General features: G+C 39.3%; 1 protein-coding gene across 6 annotated transcripts; it reads left to right on the top strand.

Annotated features, from left to right (window-relative positions):
* Nucleotides 1-276: 276 nt before the first annotated feature.
* LOC111267916 (uncharacterized) lies at nt 277-22,580 on the top strand. Of its 6 annotated transcripts, none has more exons than XM_022846497.2 (9): nt 277-3,819; nt 14,437-14,740; nt 14,886-15,627; nt 16,053-16,145; nt 17,332-17,546; nt 17,751-17,951; nt 18,309-18,458; nt 18,773-18,909; nt 19,973-22,580. In XM_022846497.2, exons 3-9 carry the CDS (start codon nt 15,456-15,458, stop codon nt 20,376-20,378), a joined length of 1,374 nt encoding a protein of 457 aa, XP_022702232.1. In that variant the 5' UTR covers nt 277-3,819; nt 14,437-14,740; nt 14,886-15,455; the 3' UTR covers nt 20,379-22,580. The 6 variants fall into 6 exon arrangements, with proteins under 6 accessions (XP_022702232.1, XP_022702233.1, XP_086827624.1 ...); XM_022846498.2 differs by having other exon boundaries at nt 14,437-14,722; XM_086971498.1 differs by having other exon boundaries at nt 277-2,739; nt 3,172-3,819; nt 14,437-15,627.
* Nucleotides 22,581-23,785: the final 1,205 nt, after the last annotated feature.

Here is a 23,785-nt window from a genome sequence, read left to right on the forward strand (position 1 = left end):
TAAAGCTTGGGAGCGCTTTACGACACAGGTCTTTAATTTTTTAAGCTTCGCCGTCTATTTAATGTCTACTTTTACAGTATATGGAGTAGACATGCGGCTTCAGAAGGATTGACAGCATTTGCTTCAACGGTAGACTTATCCCTTGTATTTTGAATGACGATCTAGTAGATCTTGTGCAAGGTGAATTATATAACGGGATAATTTTCTGCTACAGGCTATAGGGATAATAGGTCACCATTCAAAGAACCACCGATATTTACTTAGTAAAAGTGACGCTGTTCACTGATTTATTTATCAATTGTATTGTGCAGTTCCTGCTGAATTTTGTCTATCCTTCGTGGAATTGCAAGGTACGTAGAAAATTCATTAACTACTGTTCCCTGTCGCAAGGACATCTTTTCTCATCGTCGCGTTTCCACTGAAAAAGTGAATGAATGCTCGTCGTGATTTTAATGAAAAATTTTTTTTATTAGCGCCCATCTCAGGTTGGGCCTTTCGAATTGCTGCTGAACCTTCTAATCAAGATCAAGAGAAAATTTGCCTTTTTAAAAATCTAGGAAAAAAGTTACCATTAGACATATAATAGAACCACCGGTTTACGCTATTTTCTATATTGGTATCCGTGAGAGCGTTCTCAAGCGCATTAACGTAGTTAACACGATACGATTCATAAGTTAAATAGAAACAACTCAATACCATGCTGCATAAACATAGATACCGTCAACAGAGTAAATTTTGTGCCAACGAGACAGTTTATACATTTATCCCAGCAAGTCGATATCTATTCTTACAAAACAAATAGATAGTTTCTATGTCGTACTTTTGTCTGTAGTATTTTTTCACATATGCAAGCTTTCATTATATTAATCTACATGTACGCGACCAAATATCAAAATTGGTCAAGTTTGCTAAGGACTTGCACGGTTTTTCGGGATGAGAGATCCATTTTCCAACGGCATTTACCAAGCTCACTCTACTAACAAAACCCTTTTACACTCTCTATGCCACTCGCTTATTGTATAGCATGTGATTTCACTTTGACTTGCAGTGGCCAAAGACATGCGAATATAGATATAAACACGATCATCGTGTTTACATCGCAACAAAAAAAATCGATAGAAACGCTTCATTTATAGTGGAGAATATAGATAGTGAACATGTCGCATTGTTTATGCATCTATTTCGTTAAAAAACCTTGGAATCCACTTAATAGGTGACTCTCATAACCGATAACAAGAAAAACTCAATAACATTTCACCTATTTAATATGTTGGAGCTGTATGGTCAACTCTGTGCAAATTATAGTGGACCGGAAGATGTCACTATTATGAAGATTAGCATACATGTTATTTTGACATATTTGATTACAATTGTTACAATGATTGTTAGAGTTTTAGAGTATATCTGAGTGGCTAGCTTTTGTAAAGCTTGTGCAGAAAACTCAATTGAAATTGTAATATGGTTACGTTTTGTGTGTTAATAATAAAGAAAATAGTGACAACGGTAGTAGACTTCATGCACATTCACAACTATATATTATTTGTTTTCTGTAGATAGTGCAGATACAGTTAACCCTGATTGGTTCTACAGACTCCCTCTATTTTTTAAACCTTCCCGCGAAGTGTGTTTGCCGCTTACGCTTACATTCTGCTGGTAGGAAAGCGCAAGATATCAGCTGTGCAGATGGCGCTACGATCGTCAGCCAACGCCAGTTCGAAAAATAAGAGGGTTTAAGAAAGCTAACAACTACACTGTGGCGACAGCAAGCAGCAACTTGAAACCACGACTTTGACTTCAACAATTGAGAAAAGATGAGATATAGTGACGGACAAAAAAAAAACAGTGAAGTCCGACAAGGACTTAGTCAATTGTCATCAGTCTTAAACGCATTCTTGTGACTGTTGCCACAGTAGCTGGTAGCATTCCTTCTCCTGTTGCCTGTATGTGTCTGCTTATCTGATATTGTGTCTCTATTTTGCGTATTGCTGCCACTGCTCCTCCTTGTCCTGCAGTTCGGGTTGTAGTTAGCGTAAGCTGTCTATCTTTCTGTTCATCTACTTATGCGATGGTGGAACGAAGGTGCTCGTGGCCATCATCATCATCACCTTGGTGTGGTAGATAGTGCTGCCTTGCTGTGAGTGATCAAGTAAGATCAATCGCGAAGAGCCTCTGTCTGTCTTCTTTTGAACGTGTCTGCGGGGGATGTGACACCAGCCTGCTGGTGCTGGTAATCTGGCCGCTGGATGAATGGAGTTCTTGAAACTGTAGATGAAAACGCGAGGAGAGGGAAAGAGTGTTCGAGAGCGAAAGAAAGAAGGTCTTTATGGCTAATAGAAACGATTGCCACACACAATTCAGACAGGCAGGCAGTCAGTCAGGCAGGCGGCTAGACAGAATCAGCTGCAGATGAAAGCGGCAATTATGTGAATGCACGCAGAGAGCCGCATAGAAGACGGCGAAGAACATGGCCGATTGGTAACCAACTAGCAACCTGCAATTTAGAGAATCCTCACTATTCCGATTAATTTGTGTATGGCCATAGCTGTACGCAACAAGCAAGCAGACCAGCTCGACTGGACAATCGACGGTCATTTAAGCTGATTTCTATTGTTGTTGACTGTCGTTCTTTGTGTCACCATCCCAGTTCCACGTGTGCAGTGATTTAAGTTGTGCTCCCCTCTTACCTTCCCCACTTGATGCTGATGATGATGATGATGATGCTTGAAGGTGCTGCACCAGGTGGGACAGCAGGAATTGGGCTTTGGTATTTTTTCTTCCGATCAAATTAAACCAAAGTGTATAGCGAATGTGTCTATTTTCTGGTCACCGTGTGTGTTACGACCTACACCCAGCTGTACCTGCTGCTATTGCGAAAAGCCAACGATGTTACTGCTATAAAGGATACATCTTATAGCTGCCGTCTACGGGTCCCATACGTCGAAAACGAACGAGGGTCAATGCGACAGTACATCTTTTCTATATGTAGCGTTGCTTGTGTTCTTCATGCGAAGAATAAGTTTATCTTGGTTTAGGTTTTTTTACTCTTTTTAGGTTTAATAACAAATGCAACTTTTGGCTGTTTGTTTAACCTTGTAGCTTAATAGATTCGCCTAAGTTTTCCAAGTTAGCCATTAACGTCCCATTTCTGCGGTCGACGTTTCGAGTATTTAGTCATCGGAAAGAAGCGGCCAACAGAGGGGAAAAAACTTGTTGCCGGAGTTTTGATCAACAGAAGCACAACGGTATTGTGATGAACGGTGGACATCGAGCTTCTTTGTGTTATCGAATTTGGCTTCATGACTTTTGGTTGTCAATAGCCGTCGCAGCAACGCCTGCATCATCACCACCATTGTTTTCACAATCAACGACGTCAGCATCACCGTCCGTTTGTCACTTTTTTCTGACTAATATTTGTAATATCGTTGGGGTCATTTTTGCCGGTCTGTTTTACTTTTATTTGCATTGCTAGTAGCACCGCTACGGCTGATACCGTCTGTGTTGTACCGTAGCTTACCAGCATTTCGGTTATTATGATAATCGTCATCATCGACCTTCAAAGTTTAATTCAAGACAAAGAAAAACGAGGAAAATAAAACACAACAGAAAAGTATTTTTTCTCCGGAAATAACAACATCAACGGAAGGAGGCCAAACAATGCGAAAAGCTAGGTTACTACGAACAAGTTCCATTTTGAAATTTCTACACTAACGACAAAGCAGGAAGTCATTTTGTAAAAAGTTAAAAATATATTTAAATTGTGTTAACAACTACAGCCACAACCACGGGACGGCTAATCTAAATTGACGTTGTGTGAAACAGGTGAGTGCTGCGTATTTCTCGTAGTATTGCTGACAACATGATTTGACAAATCTATTTTCTAGCGTGTTAAACAACGCGTCAATCAGAGTTGCTATTATTTATTTTCATCGACGATTTTCAACTTCCAAAAATGTCTGTCGTAACTGCTCGCTAGATTAGCGACCTTTTGTTTTTTGCGGCTTCATTATCTGGAAGATAGATTTTCCATGTCTTATAAGTAAAAATCCTTGTTGTGTACAAACTCTTGAAGGAAAAAGATTCTAGATTCTATTCGAAGTACGAACGAGTATTCAAACTGTGTGTATATCATGCCGTTTATTATCACAAAGATTTGTACCAGCATTACAAAACTTAAAAAACTAGAAGTTGTCCAATGAGTGATGATTGTCGATAAAATGACTACTAATAACGAATATTAATAACTTTCGTGTTGCAACGTAAGGTTTCTTGAACAACATGTGGATTATACCCCGAATGAAAAGTCATGCTAGAAAAATCAGATTTTTCTATAGACGCCTCACCTGGTGCACTATCCTGTTTGAACTGCTGACATTCTCAGGGTATGACGGCATGCCATAGCGGCGAGCTGTTACAGTATTGAACGGTACAACTACACCATAATTGTGACCTCTTTAATGATTCGTCGTTTGTCTCATTCAAATCCATTTAGAAAATTTAATTATATTGTTTGCTAGAATATATATACAGAGAAATAATAAATGCTCACTTTGTGGTGATCACCTGAACTGAGTTTACGGAACTTTTACTGTACTAATGGCAAACTTGTTTTAGTCATACCGCACCGCATTGATTATGTACACAGATTGTATTAAAAGACAGCGCGGTCCAGTTGGGTAACGCGCATCCCTTGGAGTGTGTTGTCATGGTAACGGTGGTTCAAATCTCAGCGTTGGCAAAATAAAGAATAAAGTAAAAATAAGGTATAATGCTATTATGGTTTGGGCTAGTACTAACATGTGCAGTTGCTGTGCCGTTTCCTAGGTCTGTTGGAAAAACTTGAAATGAATTTCAGTAGGATTCCCAGTTGGGCAGGTCCTTCCTACTATACGTAAAAATAAGTGGTTACGAAAACTTGCTAATAATAAAGTTAAAACAACTGAACGTGCTAAATTGATTAAAGAAAGTAAGCCGCACTCACTCGAGTTGGCCAACGGATGTCATTTTGATAAATCAAACAAGTAAGGTCGATTGCTTTAATTTAGTTTCTTATGTATTTTGCTAGATATTAACAACTAAAGAGAACTTATGCTTCAGATTAGATGTTTTTTTTTCTAACAAATTTACAACGGAGTACAAACAGTTGTCACAAATTCTGCACGCTAAGCGCAAATGTTACGGCTTTTTTTAAAGTGAAGCAGAAATATTTTTATTTAGAATGTAGGACAGGGCTTTATATTTCTGCTGCGTGAGGCATCGTTACAGAGGTCATTGAAATGTCCTTCGTTGAATGATACCTAAGCGCTATGCTATGAGTGAACTCTTTTTAGTTTAATTGGCTTCTTCTGGGTCGGCGGGAAGAAAAACAGAAACGGTCGGTAAGATCTTGCAGTTTCTTTCATAGCTACATAAATGTACACGTATTATAGAAAAACCATGATAGTAATTTCGAGGAACGTTTCATACGAGTATAACAATATCAATCTTAGATACTTTGAACTCGAAAATTTGTGACAGTACCGGTTTCGCATGCATCCCGACAACCTAATGCTTTGTGTGTCATTGCTCTCCGGGTGCAACTAATCTGACTTGTTAAATAATCTACTTTAGATGAATTATCAGTATATCATCGTAAACGTTTCTTGCGGTTAGGGTTTACATGAACTTACTGGAATGCCTACGCACTCCAGAACGCACTTCTTTTAGCAGAGAATCGGTCAGTGCAAATAAGAACAGCAAGCAGGGTCTATGATGAATCACAGTCAACACCGACCAAAATAGATAAATATTTTAATCATGAAATTACATTTAAAATATTTAATATGTAGTGTATTTGTAAGTAGGTGTTTACAAATTTAACAAAAAACAGAGAATATCTGTAGTATTCTGTTAGAGTCGATTCAAATATTGATATGGTCAACGAACTAGCAAAAATGCTTTATTGCGTCGTACTAGTTTAGCTAGTAGATAGCTACTTACTGTGTTGTATAGGATCCGTTGCTCCGATCAGTGACTATAGCTTTTTGATTACAGTTGAACCGGATGTTAAAAGCTATATTATTCAAATAATAAAATGCAGCAGATGACGAATGCGTGCGATGATTCTATCCGTTGTAATAATGATAGAATAAGGATAATAGTAATAGACGATGACTCAGAGGCAGCAGCGATAAGGTTGAGTAGAAGGAAGAGGATGATGAAAATAATAAAGGTTTATCGTAAAATGGCGATGACGGCGCCAGCTGCGGCGGCGGTGGTTAAACCTCAGAGTTACTAGGTGGCATTGAAGAGCGATGCCTTCACGAACGGCAATATGCAGTGATGGCAATGGGCAACAGCATCTCCAAAATACGATGCTAGGAGCTAACAGGGAAAGAGCGAATCTTCTTGCTCGTTTACTACTGCTGCTATTGCTGTAACTATACACCTTTAGCTCACGTTGGTTGAATCCTATGGCGTTGGTGTCGCTGCGGTCGGCGTGGTGATCAGCGGCTGACCGTTGACGGCCGTTACCACAATTACGGAATGAACGATCTCGAAGGCATTGACCGCTGATGATGTTACTCTGGTTGCAGTTCTACCAGCAAAATCATGGAAAAAAAATAAAAGTCATGACACTGATGGACATGATGCGAATTCTACAACCATTTCTCGGGACTGAGGAGCATCATTTTGGTTAAAAAATTTTTTTTTATTAAATGTAGATTATCATATTAAATAGCAATAAAACTAGAAAAAGTCTCGGACAGAAAGTTATGGTGAGCGGATTTTTCAAAAACTGAGCGAAGATAATAAACAGTAGTTTTAAAAAAAATACTTCTACGTAGGCAAGTAAAGTCTAGTGAGAATTCTCGACTGACATCAATTTCTTTGTGTTAGTATGTGCGGCTGAAGTTCAACCATGCTGTAAACCAACTTAACTGAAAATTTTATAGTATTTTCAAGAAAAATGAGCGGCATATGTGTATAACTAGAAACGCTGTTTTTTCTAGTTCAACATTCACTAACGATGGCGCTGCACGGTCTCCTTAGGAAATTATTATCGGAAAATATTATCTGCCTGAAGTTCGGGGTCCTTATAAAATTTTCGTGTGACAACAATTTACGCTTGACCGACATGTGAAAAGTCAAGCTAAGTTTAAAAGTTCTCTCTTCAAAAATTTTATTTCGCGTTTCGGAACATCCTGTGTAGAAACCGACTCATTCATGTCCAAATGCCTTGGTACGCCGTGGTTGATTTTCGTTTGACTCAACGTTACACAGTCGAAGTATGGCAATCCGCGCCACCTCACTACAGTACACGGCATATACCTATTTCGAGTAATATAATATCATACATCTGTGTTTGTTCCGATATATATGTATTAGACATATTTATCTACGCTGTGTAAATAACACCTCAATCGTTACGCTGATTTGTCTCATTATAAAGCTCTCTAAATCGTTCAATATTACCTACGATATTAATAGGAAAAGCAACTCTTTAGCGACTTAATTGCAAATGGGTTGTAGCACTGACGGAAAGCTTGTTTAGTCATTGAACTACCCGATCGCAGCAACGTGTGCGGCACTTTATATATATGTATACATGCGAGAAGTTAATGTTTGAAGCTTATCATATATCAGGTCACACAGGTCGCTGCAATTGGGTAGCTACATTATATATAATTTTAAAATGTATAATTCTCGAGCATTTGCTGTGTGCAATTTAGTGTAGCGTAAGGTACACGTGCTGAAGACAATAACCACTGTTGACTGACCTGTACGGGGCATTTGGTTCGAATCTGTATATATTTAGTTAAGTGCATATTCCGTAAAAGAATAGCATTTAGCTAAACGAAGCTTGTGAATATGCCACCGGCGCCAATTGTTTTCCGACACGTACTGTATTGCTATTAGCAAAGCGTACAATTTTATACTCATGGTGGTTTCTCGGTACCGAACTGATGTTTTTTTCTCTATTAAACGATTTTATAAGTTGGTATTGTCTGATCTGCTTACCAGGTACAAGTGACATGGCATAGAGTAGTGTATGTCCTTGTATGCGTATGCGAGGAAGAACTTTGGAGGTAACTATTGATATTTGAAGGCGGCCCAGTCTACAAAAAAAGTCCAAAGTTCAAAACGAACGACCTAATAGCACTGTGCATAATTTTTGATTTAATAAAAATGATGTCAGCGTTTTACAACGAAGGCCTTCTTGAAATACTCAGCGAATTTTGTGGGCATGTCATACAGCTTTACGTAAAGCGAAGTAAGGTCATTACTTCATTATGTTGCTCAAGTGTGAGTACCGTGGCCCCAAGAAGCAATCAAAGCCGACTTCAATTTGGCTATTGTTTTTCTTCATTTCAACACCGTCATAATTAGCCACGCCACCGTGTGGCAGTCGATTCCAATTATATTAAAATACCTGACATCCCAATAGAAAAGTGAATTTTAGAAGAACTAAATAAACGTTTTATATATTGTAACGTTCAAAAACCGTTACGGTAGATAGGCAATCTTATCGAATAGAATGGTGATGTTAAGTGATTCTCTCGGATCCGGTACAGAGCATTGATATGAACCATTCTGTCACCGTTGAACCTCCGACGTCACAGCTGTCGTTGAATAATGAACATTATCCGTTCCTCTCAGTCAACGGTCGCTGGATGTACCGCTACAACATCAAGATCGGACTTTCAGCCATTGCCAACATGTTCCTGACTGATCCTGATTTGCGGTAGCATTCACTTCGAATGTGAATGGGTCACGTCAATCGTGGACAAAAATTGTTTGGTGATTCCGCTGAGATATTTAATAACATCAAGTGGCATCATTGAGGGGTTCTTTTCCAGCTGACATAAGGGATGCGCATCTTTGCGATCACAACATTTGGCTTTGTTCGTTCTTTCGCCTGAGAATTATTTAAAGTAACGGTTCCATTTAGCTTTTGCATACGTTTCCAAACATAGTGCTAGTAAACCTTGTAGTGGTACGCATAGATAGATTAGTTGCTTGAACTATTTATCTGGAAAACAGATTTTTGTCGTTTCCTATATTTGCCGGAGTGGCAAAATAATGCTGTACATCATCATAAAACCAAAAGCAGTGGAATTGTTTAGGTTTCCATGAAACCAAATAATGCAACACTTGGAAACAATTACGAACGTGCTAGGATCGGTGTCATGTGACATTCATGGCGGATACCGACAATGCGCCTGTAAAAGGCAAAAGAAAAAGAAACTTTCAACATGCGTGTGTATGTATAGGATAGGCGTAGTACCATCGCACCTTGTAGCGTTGATATCTAAGAGATATAACCGCTCTGGGGTACACCTCTACACTAATAGTAGATAAATGAGTCCGTGCTGTGGCCGGTGCTTGCTCGGTTCGTGTCGAAGATTACATGGACTAACATAAAGAGATGGAACACTAGATTCCGTTATCAAACGAATGGACCCTCTTTTGTATGCAGTAAGCAGTACAAGGCCTCTCTGTTGACCTGAAGGTGGGAGGGAGAGGCAGCGAACGACAGCCGCATGTATGCTACTGCTGCCGCTGGCAGTGCTTAAGTGATGCGTAATGGTCAAAAGTCGAGAATGATTGGTACTGACGCAGTGCAAATTTATCTTGGACGAAACAACTTAGATCGACGAAATAGTTGAATTTTGTAAACTGGCCAGTTATAACCTAATTGTACCGTTGATTCACACAACTGCAATCAACATTACGCTATATATATATTAATGAGATGTATGTGAAATCGCAAGGAATCGCCACAAGCCAAGATCTGGCCTAGTCAAATAATGTGTGTGTGAAACCTTCTCTCCGGTGGATAAATTAAAGACAATAGGCTGAAGTTCCTCTGTTATCACTGGGTTACTGAAACAATCACAAGAAGAAGCGCTACAGTCGAATATGTCTAAAGGATGATACGTCATGCACCAAAAATATCATTTAATCTCTTTAAGCTCTAAACCAATTAAGTTAAAAAGATGGGGAAATAATAATTGCCACATTTGATATAGTCCCATCTCTGGCCTTGTTTAGTGGAAGCTATTAACTTGAGAACAGCACGGGGAAACAACCTAAGGCATCCGAGCAGTTAGGAGCTACAAGCAGAACAACCTGCTAATTTACCATTATATCTTGGGTGAACCGATCGAAAACCAATTTCCAACAACGATTAGCGAACAGCTTTTTATTGTCATTTGTCGATAAATGATTTTTTTTGCTAAGATGACTGAATATATCGCTCACATATCGCTTTCTTGTATAAAATGTAAAGCTTCAAGGCCTTTAATAACACGGTTCCCAAATACAATTTTCATCCGTGACCATAACCAACATTGCGTCGTGCAATGCAAAAGACTGCAAGGAAAGATAGGAAATAATTTCTAGGAACGGAGTAATTATGCCACCGAGCTTCCACAGTATTATAATATTTGATTGTGTACATGCCTTCCCATTCTAGCTAATGAACTAATCTTAGCTTCTAAATATATTTCATAAGTCTACCAAGTAGCGCTGTCGAAAATAGATTTACAAAAAGAGGTTATACATACTGTGGTGAGCATCAGTGAATCTTAATAGCCGTCTATCTTAGTAGTACTAGAGAGATCTGGTCGGTGACCTTCGTTACTGCGTCAGTTTTTGGTATTCAAAAAGGCGGACGATATTTTTACTTATCTGCTTGAATGTAATTATTTCATCGGGACGCGTTTGGACACTTTGGTTTTTTGCTAGTCCGTTTAGGCCAGTGGATGGTCATGATCAGTACTATATTCCAGCGTCTACCTCTTCAAGGCAAATTACGATGATTTTATCATTGTGCAATGGGCAGTTGGTAAGTAGCTCAAATAACGATGGTTCGAAATAAACGAAGCTAAACGATAGCGTAAAGGGTAATGTATGCAAAACCTGTTAATATTTTTTATATTTACTTGTATTATACATATCTAGAATCAGTTCAATCCGTAGCTAACCGGCGGCCCCATTTAGCGCCCTTTAACTTATTGCCTATTATTTTTGTGAGTGAGAGCACTGTGGTATTAAGAGTTCAGCTCAGTTCAGGAATACTGATAAGTTCCACCTAAGTAAATATCTTCTATTTACGAAAGCTCCCCTGGATGCTATTATCATAACAACTACTCAGGCAGGCACGTTAACGGTCTGGCGTTGCCAATGTGTGCACTAAGCAAAAACATTGGCTATACGTATCTGTTTAGAATATGTATGTGAACGCATTTGTACTCTTTGTGTTCCACCAATTATTCGTTGTCACCTGTGAAGATAACGATAACGAAGTAGAAGAGAATCTCTGTAGAAAAAAGGAAGCTGAGAGGCCAGGGGTTTGCGCAACGAGGTTTGTCCAGTATAAGAAGTGGCCAACAATAGTTTTTTTGTGTTTGTGCTGGATGCGTTCAGCACAGCGGGAGAAGTCTAACTGGTTTATGGATGTATCTATTTAGGATTTGTCCGAAATAGCTTCTGTGTTCTAAGCATCGATAGGTCCCTTCTATTATTCGCTAATAACAAGCGATAAGATCTAAAACAGGATTTAATTGTTATCGTTTACCACTCAGCACTGATAAGGGTCACTTGAATCATTATTAGAAAAGAATTATGTAAAATAAAGTTGAACAAACTTATGCCACAGGAGATAACGGTTATGCGCGACCTAACCTAAATTGGCTTTGCTGTAGCTTCAACGAATTGGCCACGGAAAACAGGGACCGCTTGCAAGACAAACTCGGACATATTACTCAGAGCAGTGCTTTGTGCAGCGTTTAAAGAAAATCCATCTGTAAAGATTGCAAGGCAAAACAGATTAACCTAATGGAAGGACGACGCGCACCGGTTATGTACTGAAACAACTAGAGCGAAGCTATAGAAGAATTTGTCCTCAATGTTGGTTTAGGTGCTTAGTTGAACCACAACAAGGTTTTGTTCGAAGTTAATGGGTTTGAAATGTAAGGTTACCGAATTTATCCGAAAATTGTATTTAATAAACGTAAAAATATAAAATACAAAGTATTTATAGTCGCAAAGAAGCGACGGCATTTTTTGAGACAAATCGTAAAATTGAAATGACTCTATCTATCAAGATCACGAAAACATCTCCTAAGTAAGTTACCATATTAAGCGGATATACAAATTTTTTTGGTTTCGCAAAAGCGCTGTGCTCTATAAGATAATTATAAGAAATACTCGAAATACATTTTGATTCATTTCCATTTAGCGCATTGCTGAGTCTCAAATAGATTCTCAGTTTTATTAAACTTTGATTGACGGCCTTGAGCGGTTGTTTTGTAGCCTGTTACAGTGAGATCAGTTGATGACGCAGTGTCGATCCGCTTTGGTTAGAACAAACGTGCTTATATTTTTATTTGCTTACTTTGGTTGTTCAGGTTAAAATATCCGGCAGATGAAGCAATAGAAGTAGCAGTATCACGAGCAAGCTGTCTTCATGAACCTTACTTTCGTTTCCCATGGATACAATCAATCCTTAAATAATAGCGATAATTGCTAAAAATGAAAAGCTGTTTCAGGCAGTCTTAATAAAAATGACACGTGTGTGAATAATAATCAGTGGCCTGACACGGCATATTGGCTAGCACAGGGTGTCCGAGAATGTACTCGGGAATGGTATATCAAACTGTACCCGATAGAGTCTGAAATGTATCTGAACTGTCGGACCGTCGAGTTGCACTAGCAGCCTCATACAGTAGCAGAGAAGTTCCCGCTGAAACGTTTAAGGTCTTCAAACATCGTTGTCGTAAATGTTAAGTGTACTTACAATAATTAAATTGCCACAGTCTTTTTTCTGAAACTTGCTTTTTTGGAGTTTGATATTCCGCAAGGGTACATGCGTTTTATACGCAGGCTCAGTCGAAACACGTTTAAGGCAAAACGTCAATGTCAAGCGTTGAATGGGCTTTGTACTTTATGGAATCGACTGTTGTCACATACGGCACGACGATTGGGAAAGCCATGGCTAGAGCAAGTCGTAGGGCATGAAGACCGATAGCGGCAACTACGTTCAGTTCAGTTAGTTGACAATTCAATGGAACGAATTGGTCAGAAGCAAACAGAAATGGTCAGAGCTTCTCGCAGTAGTAGCGCGTGTTCCGCTAGTAGCGTTGGCAGTTGCCACCCACACATACAATGCTTTTGCAGTAGAAATAACGGTTGAAGGTTAAAGTTAGAAAAAGAAGCGACATTTTTATCCTGTTCTCTAGGCAGCTAGAAGCTTCGTTAGGTTATGGCGAATATGACATATTTGGGAAAAATCAGTTTTAGTAGGAATATACAGGCAGATTTTAATTTAAACTAAAAAAGGAGCACTATTTTTGGCAGTTATCAATACGGTAAAAAAATTGGCAAACGATTCAGCTCGCCGAACTATATAAAAATAGGTACGAAAGTTGTTTTCTAGAAAAAAAAAAAAAAAAGATCCCTTTCTATTTTTATCATGGAGTCGAACATATTGTAGTATGTTGCCAAAATACGGTCATGAATATTATGAAAATCATCGATACACCCATATGGTTATTCTATTTTCTCTCTGAGTCATGGAACTCTAGGTTGGTGTCACTCTGAGATGGTGTCCGCAGTATCCGAAAGTTAGTTATGGATCAGCGATTTCAGACGAACGGCTAAACTGCAAAAAGAGCATATGGCACACGATACAGAGTACTGTAATTCTTATAAGGTACTAGGATGAACAAAGTAGGATATCTGGCTTAGGGTAATTAACAAACTGAAGTAAAATAACGGAACTATTGAAATTATGTGGAATGGTTTGACCACTGCAGCGAGTTCACTGTGACAGAAGCTGCAAAACAAGGATAACTGCTCCATAATGAGGCAGGGTGCAACGGCGTCCGTTAAGATATAGGCCGAATGGCGCCATTATTCCAATTTTTGTTAGAACTATACCTTCATCGGCCTTCCTACTGTCACTACTATATCGTATACCTGAGTTAAGGCTATCTATTTAGATGACGAAAAGGGGAACGATGCAGGACTGACGTCTTTGTCTTTTTTGTGCTCACTCAAGATTTTCAGGCTGATACACGTAAAATGCTTTCAGCAGAGCGAGTGACATGTTTTGAATTTTCAATACATGTTTGCCCGAGTTTCTTGTTCGGCGACATTGACAACATCTGTATTTAGACAACTTGCGAATGACCCTTTTAAATATCAATAAATAAATCATTCTGGAGACCGCTCAACCTCAATACTTTCATAACGAAGAAATTTATTACCATTTACTTCAAACGCTAGATATCGATAGATGTATATCAACAGAAGAAATATAATTCGTGTAATTAGTGCGTTTTTTAGTTAAGGACAAACTTTTCGCAATTACATTCCATTGAAGCTTACCATCATGCCCACCCGTGTAGCCTATTACTGTACGATTAATTTGTTTTATTATTCTTATTACAGGCAATATTGAAAAATTGACAGACTCGCTGGTTGGCAAAAATATATTTCGCTCTTTCGTGAGCTCCTCTCTGTGTTTTTCTGTAACTACAGCTAGTCAATCAGCAGTCAGTTTGGTCGTGAAGACGCATCAAGAATTTAGTGGGAAACGGGCATCTACTTACTTCAAGGCTACACTGAACCAGTAATAAGAGGAAAGGCGTACGGTTCTCTCCTCAGAAAAAATGAAGCTGCGGTTTTGATTAGTGTTTGACGTCTCCAGTGACGCTTCCTTTGCAGCCTAGACTAAGTGCGTTTCAAGTCTCCGGTTCGTACGACTACGATAAGCACCCTACTATGAACGTATAGATGCAAATCAATCGAAAAAACGTGTTGATGCATATATTTATTTAGCGCTATTCCTGCCGTGTATGGAGATTAATATTAATCTATTGTCATACCTTTGCTCAAAGATTATCCGATGATGCCCTCGACATTACAACAAGGTGGACATTTAACAGACAAATAACAAAATGTGCAAGAAAGGAAACGCGTTACTCTGTCATAGTAAACACTTCGATCACTGTGGCATCCCTAAGGACAACTGATATGACCTAGTTACACGATGATTAACTATTGAGACAGCAACGACCCGTAGCGAGAACAATGCAAATCACTGAGGTAAGATCCGCGCCGCATTTCGACGTTTACTTTTACCTAACAAATCAAATATACTAAAGCGAGCATTAGAAGCAGGTTCGCCAACGGACGCACATGAACTACGAGCTAGACTCGTCGCCATCAGTTGAAGTGGGTTTTACGAACATTGGCGAAACAGGACACGGTGTCGCATCACCTGTTCAGTCCTGTATTCGACACCAAAGCGAGTTCGGGACAGAAATCTAAAACTATATAACTATGCTACTTATAAAGACCATTTAGAAGCTCAAATGAAGGGCTTCTTAGCTCCTTGTTAGGGCTTCAATGTCTTAGAGTCCGCTTAAGTAAGGAGTTAAGGTTAATAGACAAAAAAGCGGTTTGACATGGCGCCTACTCATGCACCGTTATCTCTAACGGGTACCTTGGAGACTTCTCAGGAATCGTCCCCAAAATGGGACTATATTCAGCAGACGAAGCGCCATCTTAAAGACAGACTGCAACGAAGAACAGGCAACGCAGCTCCAGCGGTTACCGAGTCCACGATACAGTATCAAGGTACATAAGATCTTATTAACATCGAGCATATACCTACGTGTCTGTGTAGGTGAGGGTAGAAATCAACACCCGTGCCTAGATCTCTTTAAGGGCTACAAAGGAGTATTCTTGAGCATTGTAATCTCTTTCCTTCATATCATCGCCTAGATATCGATAGCAGCATCCACTTGCAGATAGCTGGGAAATTCTAAGAAGCTTACTTGATCTTAGAAACGATTTTTAGAGGATTGAAGGGGCTCGACATGTTTCTGCTGTAGATTTCTAAACAACAGTTAACTTGAATCGTTTCCTGTGGTACAACCTATCGTCTCTGTTTGGATCGTAAAGTATATTAAAGGGAATACAATGAAACTATTCACCGCCTGGTTTATTTGTTAACAAATTACTAAGTGTAGCGGTGTTTTTCGACAATATTTTGTTTGCAGGCTTGGACAGTCTCAATAGTGGATCGTCAGGTTCACCTTGCGGTTCGCCTTCATCGACTATTTCTCCCCTGCATGCTGCTTCCTCGAATTCAGGTGACTTCATTAAACTTCAGACGTAATGCTCATTCTTGTAAAAGACCCAATTTCGGACAATTTTGTAGTGACTACTTGTAACCGGCCTACAGAACACTGCGCAAGTTCAGCTGTTTCTTACTGCTATATGGTCGCTCAGTTGACTTATGACGATTACTAGTTGGCGGCTAGTTGAAGTGTTTTCGATCTGTTTCGCTATTTTTCAAGAATGGAGTTGTGCCATAGAGGTTTGCATGGCTAACCATTATTATGTATGGGCGACATATTTGCCGGCACCTAGCTAGCTCTTTTCAAACGCGGTTCGTGACCATATATTGTCATGATATGGTGCACAATCCAAGTTGTTTGTGTATTTAAGGGAAAGCATCGGTACTATAGTTTCTATGCTTTGCATTTAATCAGTAATTCATTCCGTCAATCGCGGAGCTGGCTGTACAAGTATTTTTGCTAAGTGTATCAGCCGCCCCGTTAAACTCTTATAATTGCGCTATTTTTATTTACTCGGAGAAAAATATGCCTCTTTCCCATAGTGTGAGGTAACAGCGTTTGCTAATTAATATTCTTTTTTTTCTAATAGCAGCGAGGAGATTAAGTGCTGTTTATATACCAATAGAATATATTTAATCAAATACTCATATTTCGCTCTGTTGACCTCCGTCTAGAACGTGCGTACTACTAAGTTAAATAAGCCGAGCCGACAGACAGTTTCGTTTCAGCTGTTCATGTGGTGGAGTTCGGAGTGCTAAATTAAATAAATTCAATTCTTTATCGCCTTAAGCCATTTTGGTTCTTTCAATAGAGATAAGGCGTAACACAAACAGCAAACTTCTACACTACAGGGGTGTCTAACACCCAGACGGACATCACTTTAAAGTAGGCTGTTTTTTTTCCGCAGAAACAGAAAATGATGCCATTAAGTATGTAAGTGCTAAACACTTTTGACACATTTTGTTACGAAAATTCCAATATCAATACAAAGTCATTCTTGTTTGCTATCTTACACTAAATTGCTGCCAGACAAACAGCTACAGGTATGTTAGTTACACAAATGAAGTAAAAAAAGAGCAAACATATCTACGTTTTAGGTTTTCTTTCACGTTAGAAATATTTTTACGGGTATTTTTAGTTGAATGCTTGCCAAAGCTGTAGTACAAATCATCAACTAATCTGCTCAATTCTATTTCAGCCGGCAGATGTATCGAGCTTCATGGTGGGGGGGGTCCTGGGGGTGCCGGAGGCCCGGCGGCAGCACACAACCCGAACACGTTTACCTATTCGACGGCAGATCTGACTGACGTTATTGTGCTTGGCTCTCGTTGGTCTTCACATCGTTTTTGGTGTTTTGGCCTAAGCCTCGACGAAGTGATAGCTGAAGACGGCAAAAAGTGGGTCTACATAAAGGTAAATTAAAGGAAAGAGAGTTCGATCGATTGGCTCGCTATACACCAAAAAGCCGATTTTTTGGCTATATAAAACTGAACCAAATATTTGAAGCAACAGTATGTCAATGGAAAAATAAGTAGCTACTCTTAATTACTGTATTCAATGGATACGGGCAAGTCATTATATTTTTCTTATTTGTTGTTGTTTTCCGCCGCTTTGCAGCGTATTGTTCCACGTTCCGCAGCTGATCGGTCATTGTGCGTGCAATTGGACGTCATCTGCTCGGTCAATGATCAGGGTGTGAAGCACAAAAGCCGCGACAGAGTACGGGAACTCATCTCGCAGTCCGGCGAAAATCTGCTCCTAAAGGTTGTGACAGCGAATCCCGTCCGGCTAGCCAACACGCGTAAGGATATTCTGCAGGTAATCAGCTTATTCCGTACGTTCCCGTTGTTGTTTCGTACCCACGAAGTTTCTCTCTGGGCTACGTAAAAATATATTGAAATATTACCTCAGCTGTTGAACACAGACACGTAAGACCAGCTCTATAAGCGTTCTTACACTGAGCGAAAAATCTAAAAGTTATTATTGACAGGCGTTTGCTATAGTTCATAGGTCACACAATATTCGGCAGCGACACTAGAAACCAACAAAATAGAGTGTGACAAACAGGATGTAAGATTAACTAGATACATCAACAGGCAAGATAAGTTAAGGGATAAGTTACGTTACAGTATTGAGCGAAATAGCTTTATCTGTTGCATTTTTTTATTTAATTAGGTGATCGAGCGATACGGCACGGTAACCCTCGAAGCGTACGGAAATCCATCGTATTGCGGATTGCATGTTGATGTTGGCTTCAAGTTCATTTCGACAGTAAGTTACAGTGCCGAACTCAAAAAGTTTGTCACTGTATACGTTATCAGCGAGGTTCGTATTTCAACTTCAGCCGCATACGGCAAACGTATATATTGCGTCGAAAGAAAATATAGCCGATGTAAATCTATTTAGTTTGCCATTTGTTTTAGTGTATTTCGAGGTTGAAGGTAAAAATAGAAATTTATGCGAGAAATTGATTTAAGTAAACAAAATGTTAAATATGAATGAGAAGTTATAAAAAATTTAAAGTAGTAGTGTCACCTTGCGAACGTTGTCATCGATGAGTAGGTTGAATATTATCGCGTCTCATCGATATTGCACGATTCCTTATGCGACGCCATCTGTTATTTCTATATAATTTTCAGGTTGATGGTCGCCGATATATGGATCTATCACAGAAGCAGTGTCTTTTCATGGGAGATGTCTTAGTATGTGTTAACAGAACTAGTATTATAGACGTTTCCCGAGGCACGGTAAACAAACTCATTCGGGAATACGACAGGTGCGCTAGAACGGCGAGCTCGCTTTCTTGTGTATTAATGAAAAAGTTGCGAATTATATTTCCGTTTCTGAACTAATCTAGAAGTACTACATTGTATGAAATTAGTATTACAATTTACGTAGTAAAAACCGTTTTTTTGGGACTGATAATTTACGTTTACGCGAATTGTTAGATTTCATCGATTCGTATATTCAACTAAATCCCTGGCCGGGAAAAAACTTCGGTGCGCTAGTCAAAGCCTCGGCACACACAACAAAAATATTATGCACTTATAGCAATTATGTAATTACGATAAGACGTGTTGAGGTTTTGTATGTCTTATCTTCTTTATAGGAAAAGCTCTCTGATAAAAGCTTGTTCGAATCTCTTCTAGCCTCTGTGTGATATATCGATGAATGGTAATGGATAATGCTTTGTAATTTGTTGTACTGTACTTATGTATCGAAGCGATGTGTACCTCATGTAACTTAATTTGTTAATATGCCATCAAGCTCGTTCGTCCTGTGCTAATCGAGGTGCGACGCGCGTATCGACTAGAGGTGTAAAAGTTACTATAGCGTCTGAGACCGCTTCTATTTGACCTGAGCTTGTTGTTCACAGCGGTGGATGCTCTAAGAGCTACAGACAGACTTACCAGTTTGTTGTTGTTATTATTATGTTTTGCGAACGAATGAACGCATTTGCCATTGGTTAATGTACTTAGTATCAGGACTGAGTACCTCGACCAATTTTCGCGATAATAGACATGTGCTTGCTAGCCAATGAAACCTTAACCAGTTCAACTCAGGGCTAGCCACCCCTTAGCCTCCTTAGAAAGGCTAATTGATCCGAGAATCGTGAATCTACGACCAGTTCTTTTTCGTACCTCAAGCGCGAAAACAAACTTTTACTAGAGTTTAAAGTATATGCCGTCAACTCTCAACATGTCAGATTCACATTTAAAGGCTTATCCAGGTAAATGGCATCTCGGTGACCTAAACACGCCGGCCTGCACCTGTGTGTTATGAACCGCGATGTTACGGATCATTGTCTCTTATGCCCTTTGTCTTTCTTATCTCCTTAGGTTTACGATAAAAGTAGCAGCAATGTCGGTTTTACGACGGGAGGTGATCAAGGAAGACGTACGTGTTAAACGACGCCAGCTTGAGGTCGGGGATCTCGATGACTCAGTCGTACGGCCGTCAGGTGGTTTACCACCGATCACGACGGCCACAAACCTGTCACCAACGGCAACCTCTCGACACACGCCGGATCCCCGTCATCTTCAACATCAGACTCCCGCGACAAGTGAGGGCTCTGCTACAACAGCGTTAACGGTGTCTTCACCTGACGGCTGTGATTCGCTTCAAGCCTCATCGCAGCTTCACAACAGGATCAACAGCAGCAACACGATCAGTGAGAGTCATAACCGGAGTCATACGCTTCCCGCTGTTGCTGCCATCACGAATGGCGGCAGCAGCAGAAGTTAACAGGGTTGATTCAAACTCAACTTAGCAGTAACTATATCGATCAAAGTAAGCAGCTCGAAACGTTTCGAGCAAATGAAGAAGGTCAGCGATGCTGTCGTGAGCGAAAACACAAACAGAATCAGTGAAATATGGTAGTCTGGACTGATCCACACGAAGTTCGCTCATAAATTGCAATGAAAGGTATTGCGAACTCCTGTCAAAACGATTATTTCATATTTTGTAATGACGCCGTCGTCACTGAGATGGATCCGTATTTTGAATTTACAACGTCAGTTACGCCTGTGTGCTGGCTCAAGTTGTTGCTCCGCTTGTTGAAACGTCAAAATAAGATTGGATCCAATCAATGTAGGCATATATAAGCATGTAGGCATATTGTGGGAGCTAGCTGAAATGACTATGATTACAAATATTGGTCCAATGAAGTTCTACCAGATTATATTACAACTACCGTAAACTGATAGCGTTTTATTTTTATAAAAAAGGCCGAGAGATTTTTTATATATGACCTAATTCATAACCAGATAAGATAAGATTGACCAGCCAGCGTATGGCACCGCGGTAATTTCTGTCGACGACTGTTAAACAATCAATAATGTATAAATTTCGACAGTCAAGGTAAGCATAACATCATACAAAACGGCAATGCTATCATAGTGAGGTGCTAGCAATGATACAGATACACATAAATGCCTTGATTGAACAAACTTCCAGAGTAGATATTGTTGTGAATAATATGCTTGAGCGTCGGTTCTGCGGTGTGCTTCATGGGTGTTTTGTAACTGGTCACACTTTCCCACTATAGACACGCAGATGCAGTCCGATACAAAATTTGAAGTTCCGTACCTCAGTATACCCTTTGGCGTTTGAGCTTTTGGTTAACTAGCCGGAAAAATGAAAGGTACACTAGCATTTGTACCCTGTCTGCACTAATAAATAGGAAATAAAAAAAACATTGCCAACTGAATCAGTGTACAGAATTTTTAATGAAGAATAGCTTTGCCTGGGATTATCCTGTCTCACTGGAACACTTCTGGTCTAGTTAAGGATGAAAAATCGCTTGTAATCACAGCTTGGTACCTATACTGTTGTTACTTCTTACATATATCATAACAGTATAGATACCTCCATGGTGCAGGACTGAGAATAAGAGATTAACGCAAAATAACACCACTGAACCAAATGCTCGAATTAAACAACGAATATGATACATTGAACGACCAATTATTACTGAGTGTCACTATCGGGGCTGGATTGTACGTTTGTGCAGGGGCGCCTGTTGTCAAAGTAATCTGCCTCATCGATCGATCGATGAATCGACCTTATTTTTTTCCATGTTTTTTTTTTGTTCATCTCTTTACTCAGTCCATCATTTACTGAAACTGACTCATTAAAATAATGATGATAAACAGCTGTCAGTTTAACGTATCGTCAGCTTATGGTACAATCGTAATGGTGTTTTTAGCTCCAACGGTGAAAATTGGTAGAGTGTACTCACGAGAGCCGGTAACGACACGGAAACGATGTCGAGAATAGTTTCCGCAATGGTTTTTTTCGATTTTAATGTTCACCGGAACAAATGGAAATCCGTACAGCTATATATATATATATATATATATATAAACGCACGCACTTACACACGTTTCTACATGTGTGTGTCTGAATCTGTGCTGCGCAGCCTGGATAGGCAGCAATGATTAACTTATATCTGAGATAAGACTAAATGGAAATCGTGTATATTGATATGGCTCTTGATGCTCGAATGAAAGGCAGAACCCGGTTATTCTCAAGGAAGTCGATAACTCCCTTGAATAACGCCGTTATTGTGGTAAATTTTCATCGACTTCCTACACTTGTCTGTATAAAATATTATATTCATATACGCATATAAATGTACAACTAAAAAAACCTCAAAATTAAGGCCGCAAAGCCGAACTCGCGTAGAGAAGGTGACACGGCGTTTTTGTAGGTTTTGCCTTAACTGTGCGACATAAAGGTTTGGTGAAAAGTTGTGTAAGTTGCAAATAATTACAGATTTATAACGATATTTATTTTGATACTAAATGTATTAAAATGGATGATACTAGTTGACGGTTAAGCAGCGACTGACTGGCATTGTATGTTGAAATGTGCGATAGAAGTACAGTCGCATTGGATAATGTATAAACCTTAACTGAAATAAAAAACTTTGAAATATATACAAGATACTGTTTTGCTCTTACTTATTCCTTAGTTGATAAAAAAATTGACCTATTATTGCAAAATGTATTCGTTTTCTGCTTAAATACGGAAACGTTTTAAGTCAACTAAATGGCGCCTACAATTCTCAGGCATACAATCAATGTGTTGGTTTCGATTGGGTTCTAACAGCCCCAAAAATTTACCACAGAACAGCCTATCGAGACAAGTGATGGCCGCGGTAACTAGGCAAGTTGAGGTAGGGCGCCGAACCAGCAACCTATAAGGCCTTGTGTTTGTGCCTCTGGTTTTTACTAGCTTCTTGAGTCTTTCATGTCAGCATGCGGCGCAGTTGCGCGTTCAGCGTACTATCTGTTATTTATTCGAAAAGGTCGCGGTATAATTTAGAACGAAAATACGAGTTAAGCCTTTGCTCAGAAACCTTTTCTTTCTCAAATATTATTGAAAAAAATCCACCTACCTGGTAACAGGTAATACATTGCCCTGTAAGTTGCGAACAGTTTTTCTCTAGGATTTTTGAAAAGCTTTCTAAAAATCATCTATTTGCCTACTGAACAAAAGCTTCTTCTTAGACGATTGCTTTAAGTTTATATATGCTACGATTAAATAGCAATCATTTGTTAATTTGCAAATGGCCGATAGCAGGTCCTCTCAGTTCTTTTTCGAAATACAGCTTGTATTGAGTACGAGAAATAAAATCCCTGACATTGCTTCTTTCGACTCGATTATGGCGTGTTTATAATTTAATTGTTTGTATACATCGCAAACGATTATTTATGTGTTGAGCGTGCCTTGCTGACCCTAGTCGTGATGTGTAAATTTTTTTACAATCACAATTAGATATTTGGTTTCCATACGAAAACATTCTAATGACTTTCTTACTTAACAAAGCTCAGTTGAGATGAACAGAAGTCAGTAACTTCGGTGCACTTTTGATCACGTCTGTGATCTCTCTGCTCAAACAAACCGCTCAGAGGACTAACAGATATTTGTTAGTTACACATACTGCAGGCCTTACTATATAGCCCTAGATTTCGACTCCTAGACTTGCTAAGTACAAAAGTAGATAATGGCGCCTAATCTATTTCATTTCATGGTCGGTAGCAAAGATGCTTCACTATAGCAGGTAAGCTCTATCAATTACATAGTGTTTCTAACTAGCTTTTCGGTACCGTGGTTACATCGTTAACTATGAAACGTCGCAGTAAATC

This window comes from Varroa jacobsoni, unplaced genomic scaffold (genome assembly GCF_002532875.2).
Source record: "Varroa jacobsoni isolate VJ856 unplaced genomic scaffold, vjacob_1.0 scaffold_1240, whole genome shotgun sequence".
In the NCBI taxonomy this organism is placed as follows: Eukaryota; Metazoa; Arthropoda; class Arachnida; order Mesostigmata; family Varroidae; genus Varroa; species Varroa jacobsoni.